Source organism: Nesoenas mayeri (assembly GCF_963082525.1).
Source record: "Nesoenas mayeri genome assembly, chromosome: 3".
In the NCBI taxonomy this organism is placed as follows: Eukaryota; Metazoa; Chordata; class Aves; order Columbiformes; family Columbidae; genus Nesoenas; species Nesoenas mayeri.
Genome location: NC_137544.1, coordinates 98,652,902 through 98,673,876, shown reverse-complemented (window position 1 = coordinate 98,673,876; position 20,975 = coordinate 98,652,902). Strand labels below are relative to the sequence as shown.

Here is a 20,975-nt window from a genome sequence, read left to right as displayed (position 1 = left end):
GATTTGCTGACATTTGGGCTGTTTCATTGCCAGAGGAGTCTTTGTGTGTCCCAAAGGAAGTGAGTGATCTGGCCATAACAAATCCTGCCAAAATATTTTAACACCGTTACGATTTTCTAATGCAATGCGTAGTGAATGTGACTAGGAAAGGATGGTGAGTCCATGAAGGGGGTTCGCTCCCTCTCCTCTGCGGTTTGTCTGGTGGCACAAGCAGGCAGGAGCTGCTGGGGGTGGTGGGAGACCCAGAGCCAGTGGGGCGGAGGGGTGGGTTGTTTGGCTCCTGAAGCCTTTCGCTTCAGACACAGCAATGCCTCACGCTTAATCCTTAAGCCAGCCTTTCAAATTTTGCTCTTGAACTCTCTGAGAGTCCAGGGTGCTCAGATAGAGTGTTTCAGATGTTAAATACGTGCATTTTGGCTGCCTGCAAATGTTCAGTAAGTTAAAACAAGGAAAAATGCGTTAGACAGTTACAGATGGGAGAGAGATTAGTGGCTGAAAGTCCTATAAGTTAACAGGTTGTTGTCTTGGGTAAAACAAACTCTCACCTTTAAAACAATGTATAATCCCTTACTTTAGTGTGATTTTGAAGAACACTAAGTGGCTCTTAACTATACAAGCAACTATGCTTAGATAAAGTGATAAAAAACAAAAATAAGAGTTTTCTCATGTAGTGTTCAGAGGATGAAGACAATTCTGACAATATAATGTTTAGCAGAGAACTGGAAGTTTGGGAAAACAATAGTTTAGATCCCTGAGCTATTATCTAAAGTAGCAGGCAATTAGCTACTGGTTTTTTTACTACCTTGTTGATTTGCTTGTATTAAGCTCAACACTGCCCACACACCCCCAGCACCAAAATCACCCAATTAATGTTTAAAGTTAGTATTTAGTAAACAGTTTAAAACCTAAAACCAGCAAGCATTTCAAAATGTGCTGACTGCAGAATACCAGCCATCATCTCTTGTGCCCAGCATCCACCATGCTGGGTTACTCTGGAAATTAACTTCTGTACCAGGGTAAACTCATGTTGCTTCAGCCATTTTACATCCACATACTTAAGAGTAAACAAAGAAGCTGACCGTCTGTACCAGCAAGTTTTGCTGAAGGGTGGAAAGCTAATGAGAAATAAGAAAATCTGAGCACGACCACAGCTCTGGAAGTTGCTCCACATGAGCAGATTCTTCCTCTTCTTCTGAACAGTCCCAAGTTTCTGAGTGGATCAAGCTATTTGCCCCGACTTGTGTTGTCAGCTTCTCAGGTGGACATAAAGTCAGTCAGACCTTTCATCATTGGTGTTTCCCACTTCAGGTGTTTCTAGATTTGTCTTTGAATATTAAACAGAATTGCAAGTTCTTATGCTCATCTCCTAAGCACTTGTTTGGTTTTTGCTGGGCTCACTCAACTGCCTCTTCCTTGTGGCCACTGTGCGTGTTATTTCTCAGTCCCAGGAAAATGATGCTGGAGGGAAATGTTGGCTTGGGAGCTGGTCTTACTTTGAGACTTGATTTTATTACCTTAATATTTGTAAATGAAATTAGAATCTAACTCTGCACCTTTCTCATGCAAATCAATCTATTTCTAGTAATGAACATTTTAAGTTTTGCTTTGTTTTTAATATGTAGTTGTCATCTCTGGAAATCAGGATCAGAATTCAGGATGCTCAAATTAGGTGTTAGTGCGTATAGATATTCTGTTGATAACTATTATTAGAATAAAGTAGACCAGTACTTTCCCTGGATCTGTTTCTTTTCTCTTTTTCTCTCTCACATCATTTTGTCCAAGTTTTTCCTCTCTTCTTTTATTTCATCCTTTAATTCGTTTCAACCAAAGCCGTGGGGTCTTGAAGGGCTTTCTAAATAATTAGATCTTGTTACTTATGTGCAGTGTGTTCAAAACTGTATTACATTTTCTATTGTTGTAGTCTTGTTTTATCACTGTTCTAAAATAGAACATTATTTGGGGTATTCTTACCCAAAGCATACTTTATGGTGTCCTGGCTGTACTTCATCTGTCTTTCTAATTTGCATTTGGTATTGAAAGTTTTTTTTTAGTGAATGAGTGTTGTATTATCTTTGAATGTTACTAGTTTTCTGGGTTTGGGGTTTTTTTTCGGTTTCCAGTGGGAATGTCATGATATACGTCCTGTACATGCAAATCTAACTTGTGTCATTCAGTAGACCAAAATGCACCATGAGCAGAGCTTAATCCTGATTTCACTTTTTGTTTAAGAGAAGAAATTAAGATTACTTCTGTAGAAACCAAGGCACTTCCTCAAGGGGGAGGCGGGGAATGGGGATTTAATATCACAATTGGGTCCTGGAATATTAATTTGATAAAATTGTATGATCTTACAGTGTCAGCTGTGGAGAGCATATGCTATTAGACGCTCATGTTTGAAATCAGGATTCATAGTTAATCATTCTAAGAAATAGACTTATCGCTTCATAAACTCTAGGAAAGACTGTTTTCTTTTCCAAACATTTAAATTACTCAGCCGTTTTATACATTAAAACCCAATTTAACTTACAGGGTATTTCAAAGAATTTTCAAATCTGTTTCTTTTAGGAACTGTACATAGACCGAGTCTTTAACACTGTGTAGTTCATATTCTCAACAGCATCTATTAGATTTTTTTTCTAATAAAATAGAGTTTCAAGAATGTCGCTTACCGGACTAGCAAGTACAAATCCCAAACAGCCCGTACCATTTTTAGGACACACGACATACCCCCTAAAATTACTGAACTGAAATCCCAATGTAGCTAATGAGCTCCAGAATATAGCTTTAAAACTCTTTATTTCCTTTCTCTAAGATGGTAATGGCCAGGTTAAAGTAAAGGTTTATTCTATCACCTCTCTTCTGCCATATTATGCAGACTGCATGCAAAACATATTCAGAGAAAAATAAAAAATCAAAATGTGCTGCAGGAGTTTAGGGAATGAGGTGTACCTGCTACTGTATGGAAAAGCTTTTTAAGGACCACCGTCTTGGTTCTCAGGGCCAATTTTATACTTGAGCCAGACTAGCATATATTCATGGCATTCTTCTTCCAAAAATTGCCTTTCCTCGAAATGCATAAATCCATACTGTTTCTAAGAGCCTACAACAAATGTGATTTGACATAGTCCAGCTATGAAGTTGGTTGTTACTCGACCCATATGAAATCATGTTGTTTCCAAAAAATATACTGCCCACAGCTACCGAATAATCTTTTGGATTATTCAGCTGGGTGCTGATTTCTCAGCAGAAAGGTATAGATGAGTCAGATCACAGTGATCTAGGTCAGGAAATGAGTGGTGTGATTGTATACAATGCAGCAGGTCTTAAGAGTGTTGTAAGTACAAAGACCTAAAAGATGCTCATGATACTAGCGCTGTTACAGGTCTATTTACCAAAGGCACCCATCTCCTGAGCATAGCAACCTATTCCCACAGCATTAGTCACCTATTAGGAATTAATAGGATGGTGTTTGGTAAAGGTTACCTTCCCAAATCAAGGCTTAGCTACCCATGGAGAACAAGAAGCAGAAAAATAGGTTCATAAGGTGGAAAAAATTGTACTATAAAGGCCAAATAAGGGAGAGAATAACATTTCAAAATCAGAAACTGCTTTCTAAAGATTACTGTGGGCCCAGGACAAATTAAAGCAGTTTGCTTTAACAAAAAGAAATAAAAGGGAACTGGGGATTTTTCACCCCTCTCACTCTGTATCTTGCAGTAGAGCTGGAGCTGAGGTGAGAGCCTGGTGCTTCTCTTCATGAAGAGACTCTATGAATGAAAGGTCGCAAAGATAGTAGGATTTAGTAAGTAAAGTCATACTTGTCAATAGCTTCTCTTGCTAGATATTTAAAGTTCAAGAGCTTGTTTGCTTTAGTTAAGTGTTCTGAAGTGCTTTTAAAAGCATTGTCCCGTTTATATAAACAAATAGAGAAACTCACTGATAGTCTTCCCAGTCAGAGTGTGTTACCCAGTATTTGGATATCCTTCCTTGGGTCTGAAAAAGATTTGTGCCAGCAACTTGTAATAGACGTGAGTCTTTGTTAATGGAGTGTTTCATTAAATTACATTATTTATTATAGACGTTGTCTATGTTGAAACACAGTTCCTCTGTTGCACAAACCCATCAAGAAATGGAAGGGAGTCAGTAGCTCAGAAACTTATTTATCCAGAACTTAAGTGTGACTTGAGGAAGAGTAAGATGGAGGCCTGATTTGAAATATTTGCAGTAGAGAATTAATACTTACATCTTTCCCATATTGTCTTCTTCCTCCTCAGCTATGCTAACTCAGGAATCTCTTTAGGTGCTGAGAGTCAGGCAACCAAATTTAAACGTGTTCTCAAATTGTGGGAAAATCCTATTCTCACATGTATGACCACTCACAGAAAGAAAGGAAACTACCAACACTAATTGGCAGTGAAGCTGAAGATTGAGACATTATTTTCATGCTTGCCCACAATGTTCTCTACCAGTGGTGTCGTGCTTCCCTACCAGTTGTCCTCATGGTAACCGCTCCACTATCACACCATTGCTCTTCAGGTGCAATGTCCTTTAACCTAGTGGTGCTGTTGTGATACTGAAAGCCTAAGTATGTTGTAAAATCCTATATTGAAAGTTATCCTTTTACATATATGTGAAGAAATAAGCATTATTTGGAGGAATCACTGGCCATGCCTTATCCAATTAGCTCCAGAAGAAAAAGTAAAATGAACACTGTCAGCAACTACCCCGCAAAATGCCACGTAACGTGAGCAACAGGGATGTAGCTGGGTGCTATCTTAAACCTGAAATGGCATCCTTCACACACACACACAAAAAAGGCATAATAATTTTGATGTGCATGTGTTTTCTTTTTGCCAACCTCATATACCGTCTCTGAGATTCAAAGGGTGTCATAAGCACGTTGATTTAGAGCTGATGCTAATTTAAGCTGCATTTAATAAAACACAAGTTTGAGATATCTTACAAATTGGTGAATGTGGCATAGTTTGAAGATTGCTTTTGTCAAGTTTGATTAGCTCAAAGAGAAACCTTTTCCAAATATTGATTGTGAGATTAATCAGGCAATGTAAGACCTTGAATAATTCCTTATCACAGGAAAACAACATAATGTATTATCTCATTTGATGACCGGGAAAATGTAACTTCTGAGGATTTAAAATTTGTGCTTTAGAGACTGGACCCAAGGAAAAACTTTCAGACTGTTCTTTTTTAAACTGACTTTTATATTTCACTTTCTATAATGTATTCCCATATTATAATACAAGCTGATAGTGCCAACACCATTACATTGAAGGATATTCTCATTATTGACTCCATTTTCAATTAATTATAAGTTTGTCATGTTTTAATGAGTAGGATTCGACTTTGATATTCCAAATAGATATTTTGTATTGCTTGCTTAGAAACTTTATAAAGAGAGTTGTTGAACCCTTTCTCTGAATGAGTGTGAGGAAACACTATGTTCCTTATGCATGTTAAAAAGCATTTACTGTATTTACTAACACTTGTAGAAAAGCTTTAGTAGCTCTATACTTTGGAACAAAGTTTTGAAATTTAAGCAAAAGATTTCCTGTTCTTTTCTAACCTTCTCTGTCACAAACAGTTGTCTTCACTAAAAGACTCATATAGGCATGTGTTATGTCCTGTAAAATACATGACAGCAGAAGGAAGAGTAGCACTAATGTATTTTAGGTATACCATAATTTTCACTGGGTGGTCTTTATTCCTCTTTAATAAATCCCTTCTTCCTTCTATAGCCTTTTTTTTTTCCTCTAAAACCCAAGATGGTACTTTGTACTTCTACTTAATTGCCATGTGTTTTAAACCTTGGTATGTTCACGGCAAAGCTGTTCCACCTGTACCTTTCAGATTCGGTCCAATGCAGCTCTGCAGGGCATTTATCAGATTTTTTTCTCCAAAGTTCAGAGTACATTAGTAAACCCTGTTTGTTCATCATATTTGCTAGTAGAAGTTTGATGCCTGTTTGTCTTTTATTTCCTTATACAACTTAACACCTTTCTCACTAGTAGAGATCAAATCCTTTCTAAGAATGCTTATTCTTTTGCTTGTGTGCCTGTCAAATATACAAACAGGATGAATTTATTCTAGCTTGACAAGTCCTGCTTATTTCAGTAGGGTTGTTATTTTGTTTTTCCCAATGTATTGATAATAATTGTGTACCTGTAAGCAATAAACACCAAGAAGTTTGCACTCTGTGTCAGTAGATGGGCATCAAAATATGGGCAGGTACTGGTGTCACAGCTGCATAAATTGTAGTAGGTTCTTACCACAGAAAACCAGGTTTCTTGCCAGAAAAGAAAATCTTTCATTAAATATGTTTTACATTGCTTCCTTAGTCAGTATTGAATTAAAACAGTAACCTACCAATTTGAATGGCAATGTCATCTGATATTACAGTTTGGTTAATAGCACATGAGCAGGATTTGAAAGGGGTTGGATCAGCATGTCCCTCACCAGGTAAAAACCCAAAGTCCTGGTAAATGCTGGGCTGCAATCCCAGCCCGGGCCGTTTCACATGAGACCTGTTACTACCAAATAGCATTGTAGCTGTGTATGGGTATTCAGGTTTCGAGAGGATGTGGCTGCTCTTTCTCACTTAGCAGGTGGCTTTTCATGTCCCATCACCTGTCCTAGTGCTCCTTCAGCCCCCTAACAGAGTTGTGACGAGAACTGTCGTGGTGGTTCTTAAAGCTGCTTTCTGCATGTGGCCATCACAATTATCACACGTAGGCACCTTTGTTTACCACATCCACATGTATATTACTGTTGCAAATGCCTTCTGTTTGGGTGCGTTAATTTTGTATCTAACCTGTCTGTGGTGTTGACGTTCTGCAGCCTAATCAGAGAGTTAAAGATGTGTAAAACCTGCTTGATTGCAAGACCAGGCTTTGTATGTCTGTATGATAGGGTATGAATTTCTTCATGCTCCTGTTCAGAAGAACATCTGTAACTCAGTTGTGGCTTTGCACTACTTGAAAGTAATTCAGTAATCTCATGCATGGCAATGGAAGTTTTATACTGCACCTCCCCATCACCCATCCTCATGCACATTTTCTGCATGTATCATTATCATCAGCATCTGTCTTTTGAGTGGTGATTTATTCATCTCTATGTCTCTGTCCCTTTATACAATAGTAGATCTAAAATTACATCTGTCTAGAGAGAAAGGCATGATCTCAAAGATTTAATGCTGGTTTCAAAATTTTATTGCAAATAACATTGATTTAAATTAACCAGTAATTATTTAGAATGAAGTAGGAAAGAGTTAAAAAAAAACAAAACAAAACTAAAGAATAAGAAGTCCCTTTCCTAGGCAAACTGGACCCCTCCTTCCAACAGAGCTGTTGCAGAAGGCTTCAATGGTATGAATAAATGTATTTCTCTTAACACTTTTGTTGTTTAAAATGCTATTGTTTCATCTGAGGTGTGAGGAGATGTGCTAACCTTGTCAATGTGGGTGCAGTAGAGCAGAAATGATAACTGTATATACTTTTTTTTTTTTAACAAAAATACAGAGTGAATGTGTGTGTGTGAAAGAGAGAGAGACAACTTATTTAAATCCTGAATACAGTCAGACCTCATATGCATTGTTAAAAAAAAAGCCCTAAAGAATTGCATATGGATTAGGGGGATGAATATTCTATTATTTCAGTCTGTTCTGCTGATCTTCTTATTGTGACTTTGCGCTTCAGAAATCTGCCAGGAATTTGGCTTTGCTGTACTAGGCAGTAATTTTAAATGTGTATCAAGCACTTGATAGTGTATGATTTGCGTGCTGTTGCATTCCCATTCCCTAAATTTTCCACCAATTTATTACTTTTTTCATACTGTTTTAATATTTCAGGATGATGAATATATACAGCATCATTAAAGGTAAATAAAAAATGCATGAAATTAAAAAATGGAATATTAGATGTTTCTTTGCTGTAATCCCTAGGTCCAATAGGAATGAAATGTCTCTGTTCTGTCAAGTAATCCCTAAACATGATTAGAGACCTTGTAGTTTCCACACAGCCCACATAATATTTGTATGATATAAGCCTATTTATGTAAGGTTTGAGTAAAAGTTGTTATTAGAAGACCTATAAACCTATTTTACAATTCAAAAAGATATGCTTCCCTCTTAATCTCTCTACTTTTATTATTTTGCTGGAGATGACAATACATCCTTAATTCACTTTTCAGAATTCTGTTACATCTTTTAGGTACTTATATCGTGCATCAACGATCCCAATGAAATGTATTTCTAAGACAGAGGACTGAGTTCAACAGTTCATCTACTTATGTAGCTTGTCCTTAAATCCGCATTGGAAAGGATGTGCACCTCTTTCAAGGCCTCTTTTTTGACGTCCGGCTTTAATATGAACCGGGGGTCAGGAGATGTAGAGATTGTTTTTCTGATTTTTGGGGAGGGGGAGATGGAAAGAGAAAGAGGGGATTAATTTTGTCTGTTTAAATTGTGTGATAATGCATTATCAGTGATGTAGGTGCTTCTGGCAGCATCACAGAAAGTTTGAGAACTCAGCTTTTGATTTGACCAGCCAACAGCTGAGTTTCAAGGAGAAAAAGCCAGAAAGAAGAAAAATAGAGAAAAATTTTGAATGACAAAAGAATAAGACAAGACAGACAATAGCTGTCTCCAGCTCTTCCTTGTGATACAGTTGTGTTGGGGATGCAAGAACCCAGCGCTTCCCATTCCCTGCCTCAGCTTCTTGCCTGGGCAGCAGAGATGCTCGTAGTCCCATTTGGTACATTGTTAGGCTGAATTAATTAATGTTCAGAGATATTCAAGTTCCATGGTAACACGAGGAAGATCAATAAATAAATAAGAACTGTAACTTACACACTTCTGTGCTTTGAGTAGACATTCACTAAGAAAATGTTTTCAAATTATAGCAGAGACCAGCTGAGGCAATTCTCTATTTCCCATAAGGAAATTTGATATTATATTGGGCTATCTGCTTCAAAAGACCCTATGGAAATACACCTGTATTTCTTCCACAGTGCACTGAAATTTTACTTTTATTTCATTTTCTGCAGTTAGGGTGGCATTTGAGCAATAGCTCTATTCTTGTGTTTATGAACTGAGAGAAGGAAAACTGCTCACTGCTGAGCCCAGGGATCCTCTTCCAGGAAAACTGAGATCAATAACTGTTATCAAGTCTTCATTTATAGGGAGTGTTAAATGACCACATAGTCCTGATGTTCATCAATTAATAAGGTGAGCTTAAAACCAGGCAGTCTGCCTCCCCACCCCCAACCCACCGTAGTCAGAACTTTTGATCTTTGCTATCATTTTAAACAGTCACTTTCAGTTATTACAATTTCTTTTAAACTGGATATTGTATTACAGTGGTGCCAGTAAGTTAAAGGTAAGCAATGTTTTCCCTTGCCAACCTCGTCCTAACAATGGAAGGTAGGAATGAGATAATGATGCATGAGGCTCATTTTATGAGCCAAAGCAGGGAATTAGAATTATTATTGCAATTATTTTGTGTTTTGGTGCTCAGTAAGGAGGCACGTGCACAGCCCAACCAGAGCAGAACAAACCCTGAAAACAGAAAATAAAAGCCTCATGCACAGATGCATTCTCAGATGCTTTGGTTGCCTCAGTTTAAGTGGAAAAGACGGATTTGGAAAAGAGAGAGCTTAATTTAAGAAAATAATATTATGCTTTCGATCCTTAAAATGAATGAATTATTTGGATACTTAGCAGTATAATGTCTTTGAATAATGCTGGTACTTAAGATAGAAAAAATGATATTGTGAATGTGCTATGTTTGCCTCTTATGATGTTTTTACCAGTTTGGCATTTATGGGAAGCAATATCATTGTTGCAAAGTTTCCAAATTGCTTTTTACACAAATCCGCAGAAATTAAATCTCCTCCTTGTTATGAAAATGAAGTGATGTCTTGAGACTCTGGTATATTAGCACAAATCTGTGGAGACAATAAGCCCAGTTCTGCATGCGGTTATTGTGTGTCCACTTTTAATAGCTCCAAGAGGCTATTTTAGATATACGCTACCGCAGGACGAAGTAAATAAGCGTATGCTCGAGTATAGCATGTGAGCAGTAGCAAAGATGTCTCATAGGACTTCTTGTGCTTAAAGTTAAGCCCACGCCTGACCGCTTCGGTGGTGAAGAATGTAGCCCACTATGTGGGGTAGTGTGCGATTCAGGAATAATGGCAAATTATGCAAATTTTGAGCCCTCAGAGAGAACATCACAAATCAATTTCAAGCTCAAAGAAAATAACGTGAATACAAATTGGTGTAGGCTGTAGGAAGATTTCAGGAGATGGTGTACCGTGTGGTGCATCACAGATTGGGCCAATTGTGGAGGTCTTCAGAAAAAACCCACAGGTGTTATTCTGGTTTCTGTTCAGAATGACGACAGGAAAGGCCGAGTGTTTTGTCTGAGAGGTGGAAAAATATAGTGGTATAGGGTGTACTACCACAAAGGAAAAAAATGGCATTTATCAGAAACATATTTTGAAGAGCAGTAATGCTGAGCTTTGCACAAAGATGCTAGGTGAGAACTGTGCCTGGCTGGGGAGCATTTTGCCAGGTCCTCCCCAAAACCCTGCTTGGCCATAGCTGCCAACAAAGGCGGCAGTGGCTTGGGGGGCAACATGTGCGTATCTAAGGGACTTTTGCCTCATTAGTAAGAAGCAATGTAACATCCCAGCCCCTTTCTCCACCCCCTTGGACCACAGAGCTCAATAGATATCAAAAGGGAACAGACACAACATGGATTGGGCAAGAGACCGGTTCATGGCCAGTCCAGGTGACTGGCATCACTTCCAGGCAAGCCACCATTTAGCAAGGCATGATGCAGAGTTATTTTAACTCAGAACCTTAATGGGTCTTCATAGCTGAATTTAAACTCCATAAAAGTGCTGTATGTGATGCATTTAAATTCATTGACAGAATTAAGACAAGACTAAAGGAAGTGCATGATTGATTTTTTTTTTTTTTTTACAAATACAAATGAATCTAATAGATGGAGGAAAACAAGATGGATCAAATTTTAAGACGTGAGAGCTGATTTACCTACATCAGATGTTTAATGGGATGCTTAATTTGATTGCTTTTCCAAAAACTACTCACAATAGTCAAGCCACTGACTAAATGTCTGCATAATCAAGGTCTCTCTGTGCATCTACATCTTGATTTCCATGTACAAATAACCAACAATTAATGCTGCTGATTGACTACAGGGAAAAGTTTGAGGTTCAAAATGGCAACTTCAGAGTTCTGTGGGTCTTTTAGCATTATTTCACTATGTTTTTAGAGGTGAGTATAGACAAATTTATGCAAGTCTATGCAAATGAAAGCTTTTCAACTCAAGTTGCAGAAGGTTTTTCAAGGCTATAGCTAGAAAACATCTCTTTTCAGCAAGGTTAGATGCTTTTAGTTGTGAAAGTTAGGCTCTTTATATAAAACCCCAACATATTATCCAACTTCTCTATAGATTAAAGGTCCCATTAGGTGGGTTTATATTTCCATATTAAAAACAAAAACAAACAAACCCAAACAAATAAACACAAAACAGGAAAGAAGTTTGAATGGAAGGACAAGAACAGTTGTATTTATTTTGTAGCAATCACAAGGCACTGTGTACTTTCTTTTTTCTCAGACTGAACACATCTCTGAGTTGGAAGTCAGCAGCCACTATTGGCACTTTTTTTAATCGGTTTCATTAATATATATAAAGAATGCTATAGTATTGGACCAAGATTCTTAAAAATACTGGTGCTTCCTCCTTATTTTCACTGTAGTATTTCTACGCTAGTGAATTATCAATTACTTTAAGTCTTTTTCTTTTCAATGGCACAGCTACAACAACTAAAATTAAGGATGTTATGCTCTCAGTCCCTTGCATCACTCATTCTACTGTGGGCACACTTTTGCTTTTTTCTTGTAGTAACCTTTACAATGCAACCGATAAACATTATTCCTGTTTTAATGGGTCCCAAATAATGTCATATTTAAATGAAATGCAGTTTGCCTCAGCAGGGTTCTTTGAATTTATGAGCATTTTTGTCCCGTATCCTACAATAATGTGACAAATATTATTTGCATTTTTACTGTTTTCTTGAATACTTTTAAACACCCATTTTTAGGAGACTTCAGATTGCTTTTGAACATATTTGAATGCATTTTTAGCTATCACCAAGTCTAAAATAGGAACCCTTTTTTCCGCTTATCTTTGTTAAACACCTTTAAAAAATCAGTGGTATTTCTTTTTTCTTATGAACCTTTCTTCCTTTAATGAATGCCAGAAATGCTGCACCGTTTATTCTAGTATAGGCTTCTTTTCTTGGCGATTATGGGCAGTAAATGGTCTGGTAACGTCTGTGCCATACACAGACATTTACCTACCTGAATGTTGTAAATAGAATCTTGAAAATTGTAACCTAGAGCGTCTGATCTTTAATTAATTAATACTAGACCTTTTAGGCAACTTTTAGAAAATGTTATCCAGAATAAGGTCTTAGAAACGGCTCATTCTGTACAAATGGTCACGCTTGCCATAAACTTGTGATCTAAAGAGTAGGTGGCCAGGCATGGCAGTGACCAATTAATTATATTTTCTTATCAAATATTCACTTCGCAATTTTTAAAACCACTGGGTTTTTTTCTTGGGGGTTTTTATGGTGTTTGGCGTGTGGGGGAGGTCTTGTTGGCGTTCGTTTGTTTGTTTGTTTTAATAAATTCTTATTTTAGAAGAAAATTTACCGTTTGGCAACTTTAACCCAAAGGTAGACTAGAAGCTTAGTCTTGCTGTTCTTGGAGGCAAATGTTCCAGTGATTCCACATCATTCTTCATCTTGCCTGGGTTAAGATTTCTGTTTTCTTTTAATGAGTAGTATTTGTTTTGTTTTGTGTGTGTGGTGATGCATTTTGTGCTTTTTCATTTGCTTGGGGTTTGTTTTGTTTTCTAAAGAATGAACATTGTCTGATCCTTTTAAGACAATGTTTCCTGTGTTAAATAAAAAATAAATTAAAGTGATTCTTGTATCTCTGTGCAATTAGACTGAGACCTCTTTGATATTCACAGAAGTCAGTGGGAAGATCTCTTTTTTTGTTGGTATGCTGCAAAAAAACCCCCCTTCTGTGTATGTTTTTGTGGTCATAAAACCCAGCCAAACACCTGTACAGAATTTTGCAAGTGAAATGAAATAATTAAAAATAAGATTGCTGTCACTCACTGGTCTCCATTTGAGCACCATGCTAGGCGCAGGCTAAAATTAGACCTCTTTAATGGACTAACGAGGGCAGGTAGGAGTAGAAACAAGAAAAAGATGACAAAAGTAAATATGCTTGTAAATGAGGAAACTACGTGTTTGCTTTTGTGGCCTTTGATCAAGCTCAGGAGTTTATTTCACAGGCCATTGTGGGATGCCTGGTAAGGGAACAGCCGCCTGGTGAAATTGGAAAGCGGTCTGTAGCACGCCGGCTGCCGCCGTTCCTGCTGCTCTGATAAGATTGCAAGAGTTGCCAATATCAGTATTCAGCCTTGTAGCATGTCAGGGCGTTTTTATGTGAACTGAACTGTCTGTGTGCGCTCCCTCCCGCTCTCTTCCCGCTCTCCTTCGCGCCTCTCGTCCTCGCGCTGAAGTCAGGGGAGAGGAAAAAAAAGATTTGAGGATCGCCCAATTTGTTCTGACATAAAGAGATGTTTAGCTCTGTGAAAGGTGGTGGAGGCAGAGTGCCTGACTGACATTTCAACAGGCAGTCTGCTGGGATTGCTCACTTCATGTCCCTTCATATTCCTGCTGTGTCCTGCCCGAGTGCTCTCATCTAATCTTCACAGTGAGAGCACCAAGAGTCCCCTGGGCTTTGATGCTCAACACCTTGTTAGACGGGGTGTACGGTGCCACAGCTCCTGCTTTTGTGCTTGCTTTTGCTCTAATGTTTCAGGCTTGTTTCAAGTCCTTTTTTTTGTTGTTGTTTTGGTTTTTTATTTTTTTTTTTAAAGGGATTTGCTAAAATAACTGTGTATCTCCTAATTGCCTTGGTCTTCTCTTGTCAGTGCTAGATTTGGGTAACACCAGGTAGAAACATACAGAAGGAAAGAAAATAAAAGACCCCAGTAAGTCAGAGCTTTAAGCAGCATTCTGTGCTTTTGTTTTTAAATGAAGATGCATTGACCTGCTTTGGCTGGTTTAAGAAACAGATGAGAGAAAATACTCATTGAACAACCAACAGGAGGTATAACATGTTGATAATAAAGCTAAGACAGTGTCTGATCAGGAATGCTGAGCTCCCTAGCAGGTGCTGCATGGAAGTTCAGCGGCTGAGGGTTTGTTTGCTTTTACAATTCTGAACACGTTGTGATGCGTTCTGGCATGCCACATCCTGTTACATCACGTCAGGTCAGCCTGTGATGCCGAATAATGCTAAGAACATGACTTAATGAGAGCTAATGCTCACCTCTTATTGCAGGAGCATTATCCAGGTGTCTTGTTAGCCACAGTTCCTATCTAGATTTGGTCTTCCTAAAGCAGGGATTATATTACAGATATATGTACTGTATTTTTAACAGATATAAGTTATTTTTCATTAGCCTTCTCAAAATACGTTATTTAAAGGATGGGGTTTAATCCCTGTTAAGCCATTAAAAATAGTCCATATACTGCACTCCCGGTCCTCCTTTACGTATTTTTAAAGGCACTTCTCTTCAAATGTATTATTATTGGTGACCCAAAGCAGAATTGTATAATCCTCTCTGCTTCATGCAGATCTGTGGTTTCTATACTATTATCTCAGAAACACATCGCCATGGATTCTGTAACATATGGTTGCTCATGAATGGTTGCCACGGTTAAAATTTCCCCTCAGTTTCAAATTTTGAATAAGTTCCTCTTAATATACATCTCATCCTGAGCTAGAGTCATGTGTCTCACCGGGTAAGAGATTTCTAATGTAAGCTTATATTCTCAGACAAACTTTTCAAACTTGGGCGCCTAAAGCTGAACTCTCCTCCCTCCCAAAATGCAAGGACAGCTACACAAAAACACTGATTGTGAACAGCTGTGTGGTTTCCTTCAGCCAGTGGGTTATCCAGTCACATGTTATATTTGCTAGGGATCAGCAAGGAGTTCTTTTCCTGCAATAGTCTGAACAGGTGGATATTAAAGCAAACTTATCTTTATTTCCATAGCATCTATAGCACAGAAGAGCTAAACTCATATTAGTGTACTCTCACAATTAGAGGTTGTTGTAGAAAGGCTGTAGGGGTTTCACCATGGGCCGGGCTATTCAGAAGACCAAATCCAGTTCTCAGAAACAGAAATAATCAGGGAATTAACTTGTAAGCTTTTTGCGTAGGTAAGGGCCGGATGACATCAGATAGCTTTAAAAAGTGGTTCAGTGAATCTTGGACACTCAAGAAAAGACTTGCACATACATAAGGATCAGATCTCTCTACCTGTTATCCAGCATGACTAATAACTGGGCCCATGCTGTAGCAGATATAATTGATGCCTGGGTCATATTTATGTAGGAGCTGCTGTCATGCTTCATTCCTGTTTCAATGTGTCTGTCTTCATTTTGCCTGTGAGTTGGAGTCAGCACAGCAATCATTAGCATCCCTTAAAATACATACAAAGGAATCACGATGTCTGACGTTTTCACTGGGAGAACGTTTTGGGTATACTCTGGCACACGTAGCCTGATTCTGTCAACTATTGAGGTGATAGTTGGTGTATATACTGTGCGAATTTGTAGCAGAAAGGACTTTTTTTTGGAGGAGGCTCTTGTAGGTGAAGGGTGCGTCTCATCATGGGACATTTGGAAAAGAGGAAAACAAGAAGCTAGTGCCAGTCATGCCCATCTTAATTGCTCAGGTGTCTCAAACTCCTGCAGACATTTCACTACAGAGAAGTGCATTGGCAAAACGTCTCCGTACTTCAGGCTGTGGTCCAGCAGTCTGTGATAGATGTCTAATTTAAACATGTGAATAATCCCAGAGATGCTTGAGGATGAGTCCTGTAGTGTTACACACATTAAGTGATTTACTGGATTGAATGCTAGGCAAAAACTGTTTCTTCCCCAGCAAGTAGGTGGCCAATGCATGTGGCATGTTCAGAGGTACACACAGGCAAAGGTGTGTTTGTGTGCATGTGCTTGCAGGCTTTCTCTCTTCCTGTTTCCTTTTGTGTGCACGCAAGTTATACAATATTTCACTTTTATAAATAATTTAATTGTTTTCTAAAACTTGTACTTGTCTGTGCAAGGGTAAGAATACAAGGCTATACAGTTAGCTCAGGTTGATTGTTTCCAAACAGCTGGATATAGAAGTTACCATTAATTTAACAGAAGTTGCACTAATTTAAAAATTGACTTAAAAGACAGTAAATGACTCAATGACTCATTTAATCAATATAACAATTGACTTAAAGTACAGTAAGTGACTCATTATATTAAGCTATAGAAAGACACCCAATAAAAAGAAGAGAAAAAAAATCTGTCAGGAAGTTGTAGCTTAGTATCCTGATTCATTTTTGTTCAGATAAAAATTATCTGATTACCAAAAGTGAATGTAAGGACATCTACCTGAGTATTACAAAATAGGCAACAAAAGCACCACCATAAAGCAGGGAGCCAAGTGTCACTGAAACATTTCCCTTATTTATTTATTTATTTATTGTATCGATAAATAAAGTTTACAATAATGCTATAGTTGAGAGATGTTTAGTTGCATACCTGGGTACTATTAATTTACTATTATTGAGTAACTCTTCTATGTGTCCCTAGATTTGTTGAACATAATGTCTATATGTTAAACAGTTTTCTATGGTATTTAAAAATTGACATTTCAAAGAGTGTAATAGCATAATGAAATGTAAACTGAAAACAGGAATGAGTTAATTAGACTAATGATCCCTTGACTCCTTTATTAGCCAGCTCTTTAGAAATTGGGATTAGCTTTGTTTTCTCTGCTGAATAAAGACAGGAAGGATGATGTTGATTCTAGTAAATGACAGCACCAGAAGAAATGAGTGTTTTCCTGTTTGTTATAGGTTTCATAATTTAAGATAAAAATTTAGCCTTCCTGCATGCATACTTAATTTTATTACACCTTGACTTTAGCTCAGATTGGAAGGGAGAAATCAGGAGAATATCTGAAGAATGCCTACTGATTTCATAACATTATTTTAGAGGTAATCCATTCTATATCATTTCTGGATGTGAAACTTTAAGATTCTTCGTGCGAACCTGGAGGAGACTGGGTTTGAATTTAAACAAAGTCTTCAGAAAAGGCAAGCTTGACAACTTTTTAATCTAGGTTTTGAACACTTCTCTCTGTAAGAGAGTGATTTACATGTTTCTCTTGCTTTTAAGGATTAGCAAGACGTGCAAGAAATTATGTCTGTAGTGGTTCAAACCACGCATGCACAGAGCAAAATATCTTTTTAATGACAAATAGGAGGATTTGTAAGTCAGCAGCTGTTAGGGAAACGTCATTAAAACTTCCAGCAATTCTAGACCTTGCTCTCAGGAGTTGCTCAGGCCAAGCAAAACCTTAGGTAAAGTGCTGAATTATAGACAAGAAAAAGAAAACTAGAATTCAAATTGGTATGAATTAGCGATGATTCACTAAGGTAATTTCTGCCCTCCGTTACCCTCGTGTGACAGCATTGTGGTGTGTGGAGCGCAGAGGGGGCAGAGTGGGAGCCGCTGACAGATGGCTTTTAAGTTCGGATTCTTTCTGCTAGATTTTTATCCTGCAAAGTAATGAGCTCCTCAGCTTCTCCCAAAATCTACGGGTAGAGAGGACACCCAGCGCCGTGCACAATCAGCTCTTTAACAAATGCCTGAAGAATACAAAATTTATCACACAAATGAGGCAACAGAGAGGAGGTGGCAGCAGCTGAGTTATGAAGCTTTTTACTCACAAGCTGGGTTTGTTTGCTGTCCCACACACCCCTGCTCAATGTTCTTTGAGCACCATGCTGAAACAGAAGTAATAATGTCATTTGTTTCTAGTTCAGACTTTTCTGGAGAGCGCTTTTGAAGAGGTGTGGTGGAGCAGTTTGGGGTTGGCAGGATGGCTTCCCACGTGCTCGGGCTGTCACAGGTGCTCTCCTCCTTTTTGGAAAGAAGCATCTAGTACCCATCGAATGCCATCAGTTGTTTCGCAGGAGTTACTTGGTGGCTCTTTGGTATGATCTTTGCTTAGTGCTGAATTTTACCGCGCTCCAGGCAGAGGGTGCAGCCCATGTGTCCCAGGCGGCAGAGCTGAGCATCGCTCGTAGTCCAGGGCCCTGCCTGACCTTGCAGCTCAGTATTAATTTGAAGTAGCGGAATTAAAATTTTCCATTCCTTTGCATTGTCATACCTCACATTGATAAGCACAAAGAAATGTAAATAAAAAAGACCTATTTCACAACCCTAGCTACAACCTTTTTGTTTTATGACAAAAGACAGTTAATTAGCATACTAGCAGTAAGCAGCCTGCCCAAACTCGTGCTAATTATGTATTCTGTTGACCGTGACTCCAGTCATAAGGTAATTGGCTTGCAGCAACATGACATTTCAAATCATCTCTTGAAATTACATCAAAAAGCCAGCCTGTTTTGTTTTGATAGGGGAACAATCAATTTGATAAGTGGTAACACAGCTCATTGTTTCACATTAATTAGACTAATTGCAGCATGTTAGCCTCTGAAATAGACAGAACTTGGAGAAGACAAAGGCTGTGGCCTTTAGCATGCAGTGCATGTGGTGGTTCCACTTGCTTGCACATACTGTAGGCAGAAAACAGAGTTGTTAGGATTCAGCCTTGCGGGAGACTGGGTGTTAACAGTGGTTTGATGTGTTATGCTTAATCCACTGGCTTTCAATTATGAGATCCAAGTTCAAAAAAAATCCCAGAGAAAGGAAAGGGAAGGGAAAAACCCCAAGCCATTTCAGTATTAATGATGCCAAAGTTTTCAGTGGTCTTTGGTTTTCTGTCTCCTGAAAGAAGCAGCAGAGATCTGGCCACAGGATCTCTCAGATGTTTGTGGACTGTAAGGCTTTTCTTTGAGAGGCCTTCACTTCCACTCTTGCTTGTCCTGCCCATTCCCACTAATGTTTATTTCTTAGTATACCTTAATTGGACTATTTATTTTTCCACTCTTATATTCATGTAACAATAACGTATTAAAAAAAAATACTTATCAGATGGATTACTGAAGAGAGGTAGTAGAGATGCATAACCCACCCACGCGTTTCTAATTTAGAGCATCTTTGCCTGCTATTGAGATTACCAGTTGTACTTAGCTCTGTGGTGATTTTTATGATCCAGCTGTGTCATCTGTAGGTTGACATGACTATATGGATTTTGCTTGTGACCTGATTGAAATGTGTGAACCAAAGTTTTAAGAGATGAAAAGTTGAAGGGGTTATCTCAGTCCACGGGCTAGACTAACTTCATTGCTATTCACAGCTTGGTACAATGTTTCTTGCATGTCAAACCCAAGATCAGGCCACTGGATATGTAAAGGGTGTGTTCTTTGACCGATACATTGCAATTATGTTTGATGAATGAGGTTATAGTTAGGAACTTCTCCAAGACTGAGAAGCATCAGAGACCAGATTCCAAAATTCTGTGAATGTTGATGAAATCATATGCGTGAGACCAACTCTGACTTCTTTTCTACAGATCTCTAGTCCACCTAGGTTTAAACTGAGCTACCACCAGATCATTTTACCTCTTTTAATTACTTTTATTCAACAAAAGGTATACTCAGTTAAAAAGAAAAAAAAAAACAAACAGCACCAACCAGATTGGAGATGGGGGCAGTCATTAATAGTCATAGAATTGTGTACATGAAAGCTGTAATTCTTCAGTTGCTCTCTGTGGAAAATTAGGTGGGGTTTTTTTTGTTTTGTTTTGTTTTGCTTTTTCAAGTAAGGCAAGGAGATTTAGGTATCCACAGATTTATGCTGGGCACAGACTTTACTCATTTGTTTCTGTTACACCCCCAGTCATTGACTGGTTAGACAGTAAAACCTTTGGGGCAGAGATTTTGTTAAATTTGCCTGTAGTCTATGTTTGGAGAAGTGTAATTTCATTTAAATCAAAGAATTTGTTCCAACAGCTTAACATTATCATTGCTCGTTGAAGCTATACTTTTATTAGTTTTGCTTATGCTTTATGTTGGCCCCTTAGCAAATGGTCATAAAATCTGTTTTAAATCCAGCTACCAGTGACTTCATACTGCTGATTTATTTCTATCACTTACTGGCAAGAATGCATTTTTAAAAAATGTATTCTAAGCAATTCATTCCCCTCCATCCTCCTCTCTTCTATGCCTCTCTTTGCTTTCCTTCTCCTTCGATGTTTAAATCCCCTTTCACTGAGCTTAAAATTATGCCCAGATTAGCAATGTAACTACCCTAATGTGCTGCTCTCGCTAAGAAGTCCTGGGTTTATACAAGAGGTGAATTGGAAAGAAGCAGAAGATTGAAGCCTTTTAGCATTCAGCTTAAGTACTGGTTCCACTTGCCTGAGCACAAGCTGGAAACGGCGTTGTTAGGATGCAAGCCTGCACCCTCGCTGTCACTGCTGGTCCTGGTATAGTCGGGTTCCTGCTTGGAGCAGAGCAAATCTTTGCTCAGTTAAGCAAGCGTCAGTCACTGGCAATCTTGGCTGCCAGCCCAGGGTTGTTAGACTTTTCCGTGCTACACCTGAATGAGATATTGAGGAGACATGGCTACCTAAACAGAGCACTGGATGTATTTAAAAAAAGTTGTTATGGGGATGGCAGAATAATTGAGAATATAACTTGCACTTCCAGTGCTTGCTTGGGAGGCTTGCAATAAGGAACCTGCCTTGCCTGCTTGGTGACAGATCCTGTGTGATCTTGTTTAAATACCTTTCTCTGTTTTCTTGGAATGCAAGACTAGAAGGTAATGCTGACTTCCAAGTGAGAAATGGGTCATGGGCAAATCATAG

At 38.4% G+C, this 20,975-nt stretch overlaps 1 protein-coding gene across 3 annotated transcripts in view; it reads left to right on the top strand.

Annotated features, from left to right (window-relative positions):
• ESRRG (estrogen related receptor gamma) overlaps window positions 1-20,975 on the top strand; it is a gene marked incomplete at its 5' end in the record, with an annotated part of 369,448 nt that overhangs the window by 140,944 nt on the left and 207,529 nt on the right. The window contains one exon of one of the 3 annotated variants that reach the window (XM_080340926.1): window positions 1-59. The exons of the other annotated variants lie outside the window; for them this stretch is intronic. Coding sequence (XP_080197052.1) covers window positions 1-59 — 59 coding nt within the window. The remainder of the gene's footprint in view (window positions 60-20,975) is intronic. 3 annotated transcript variants of the gene reach the window in all.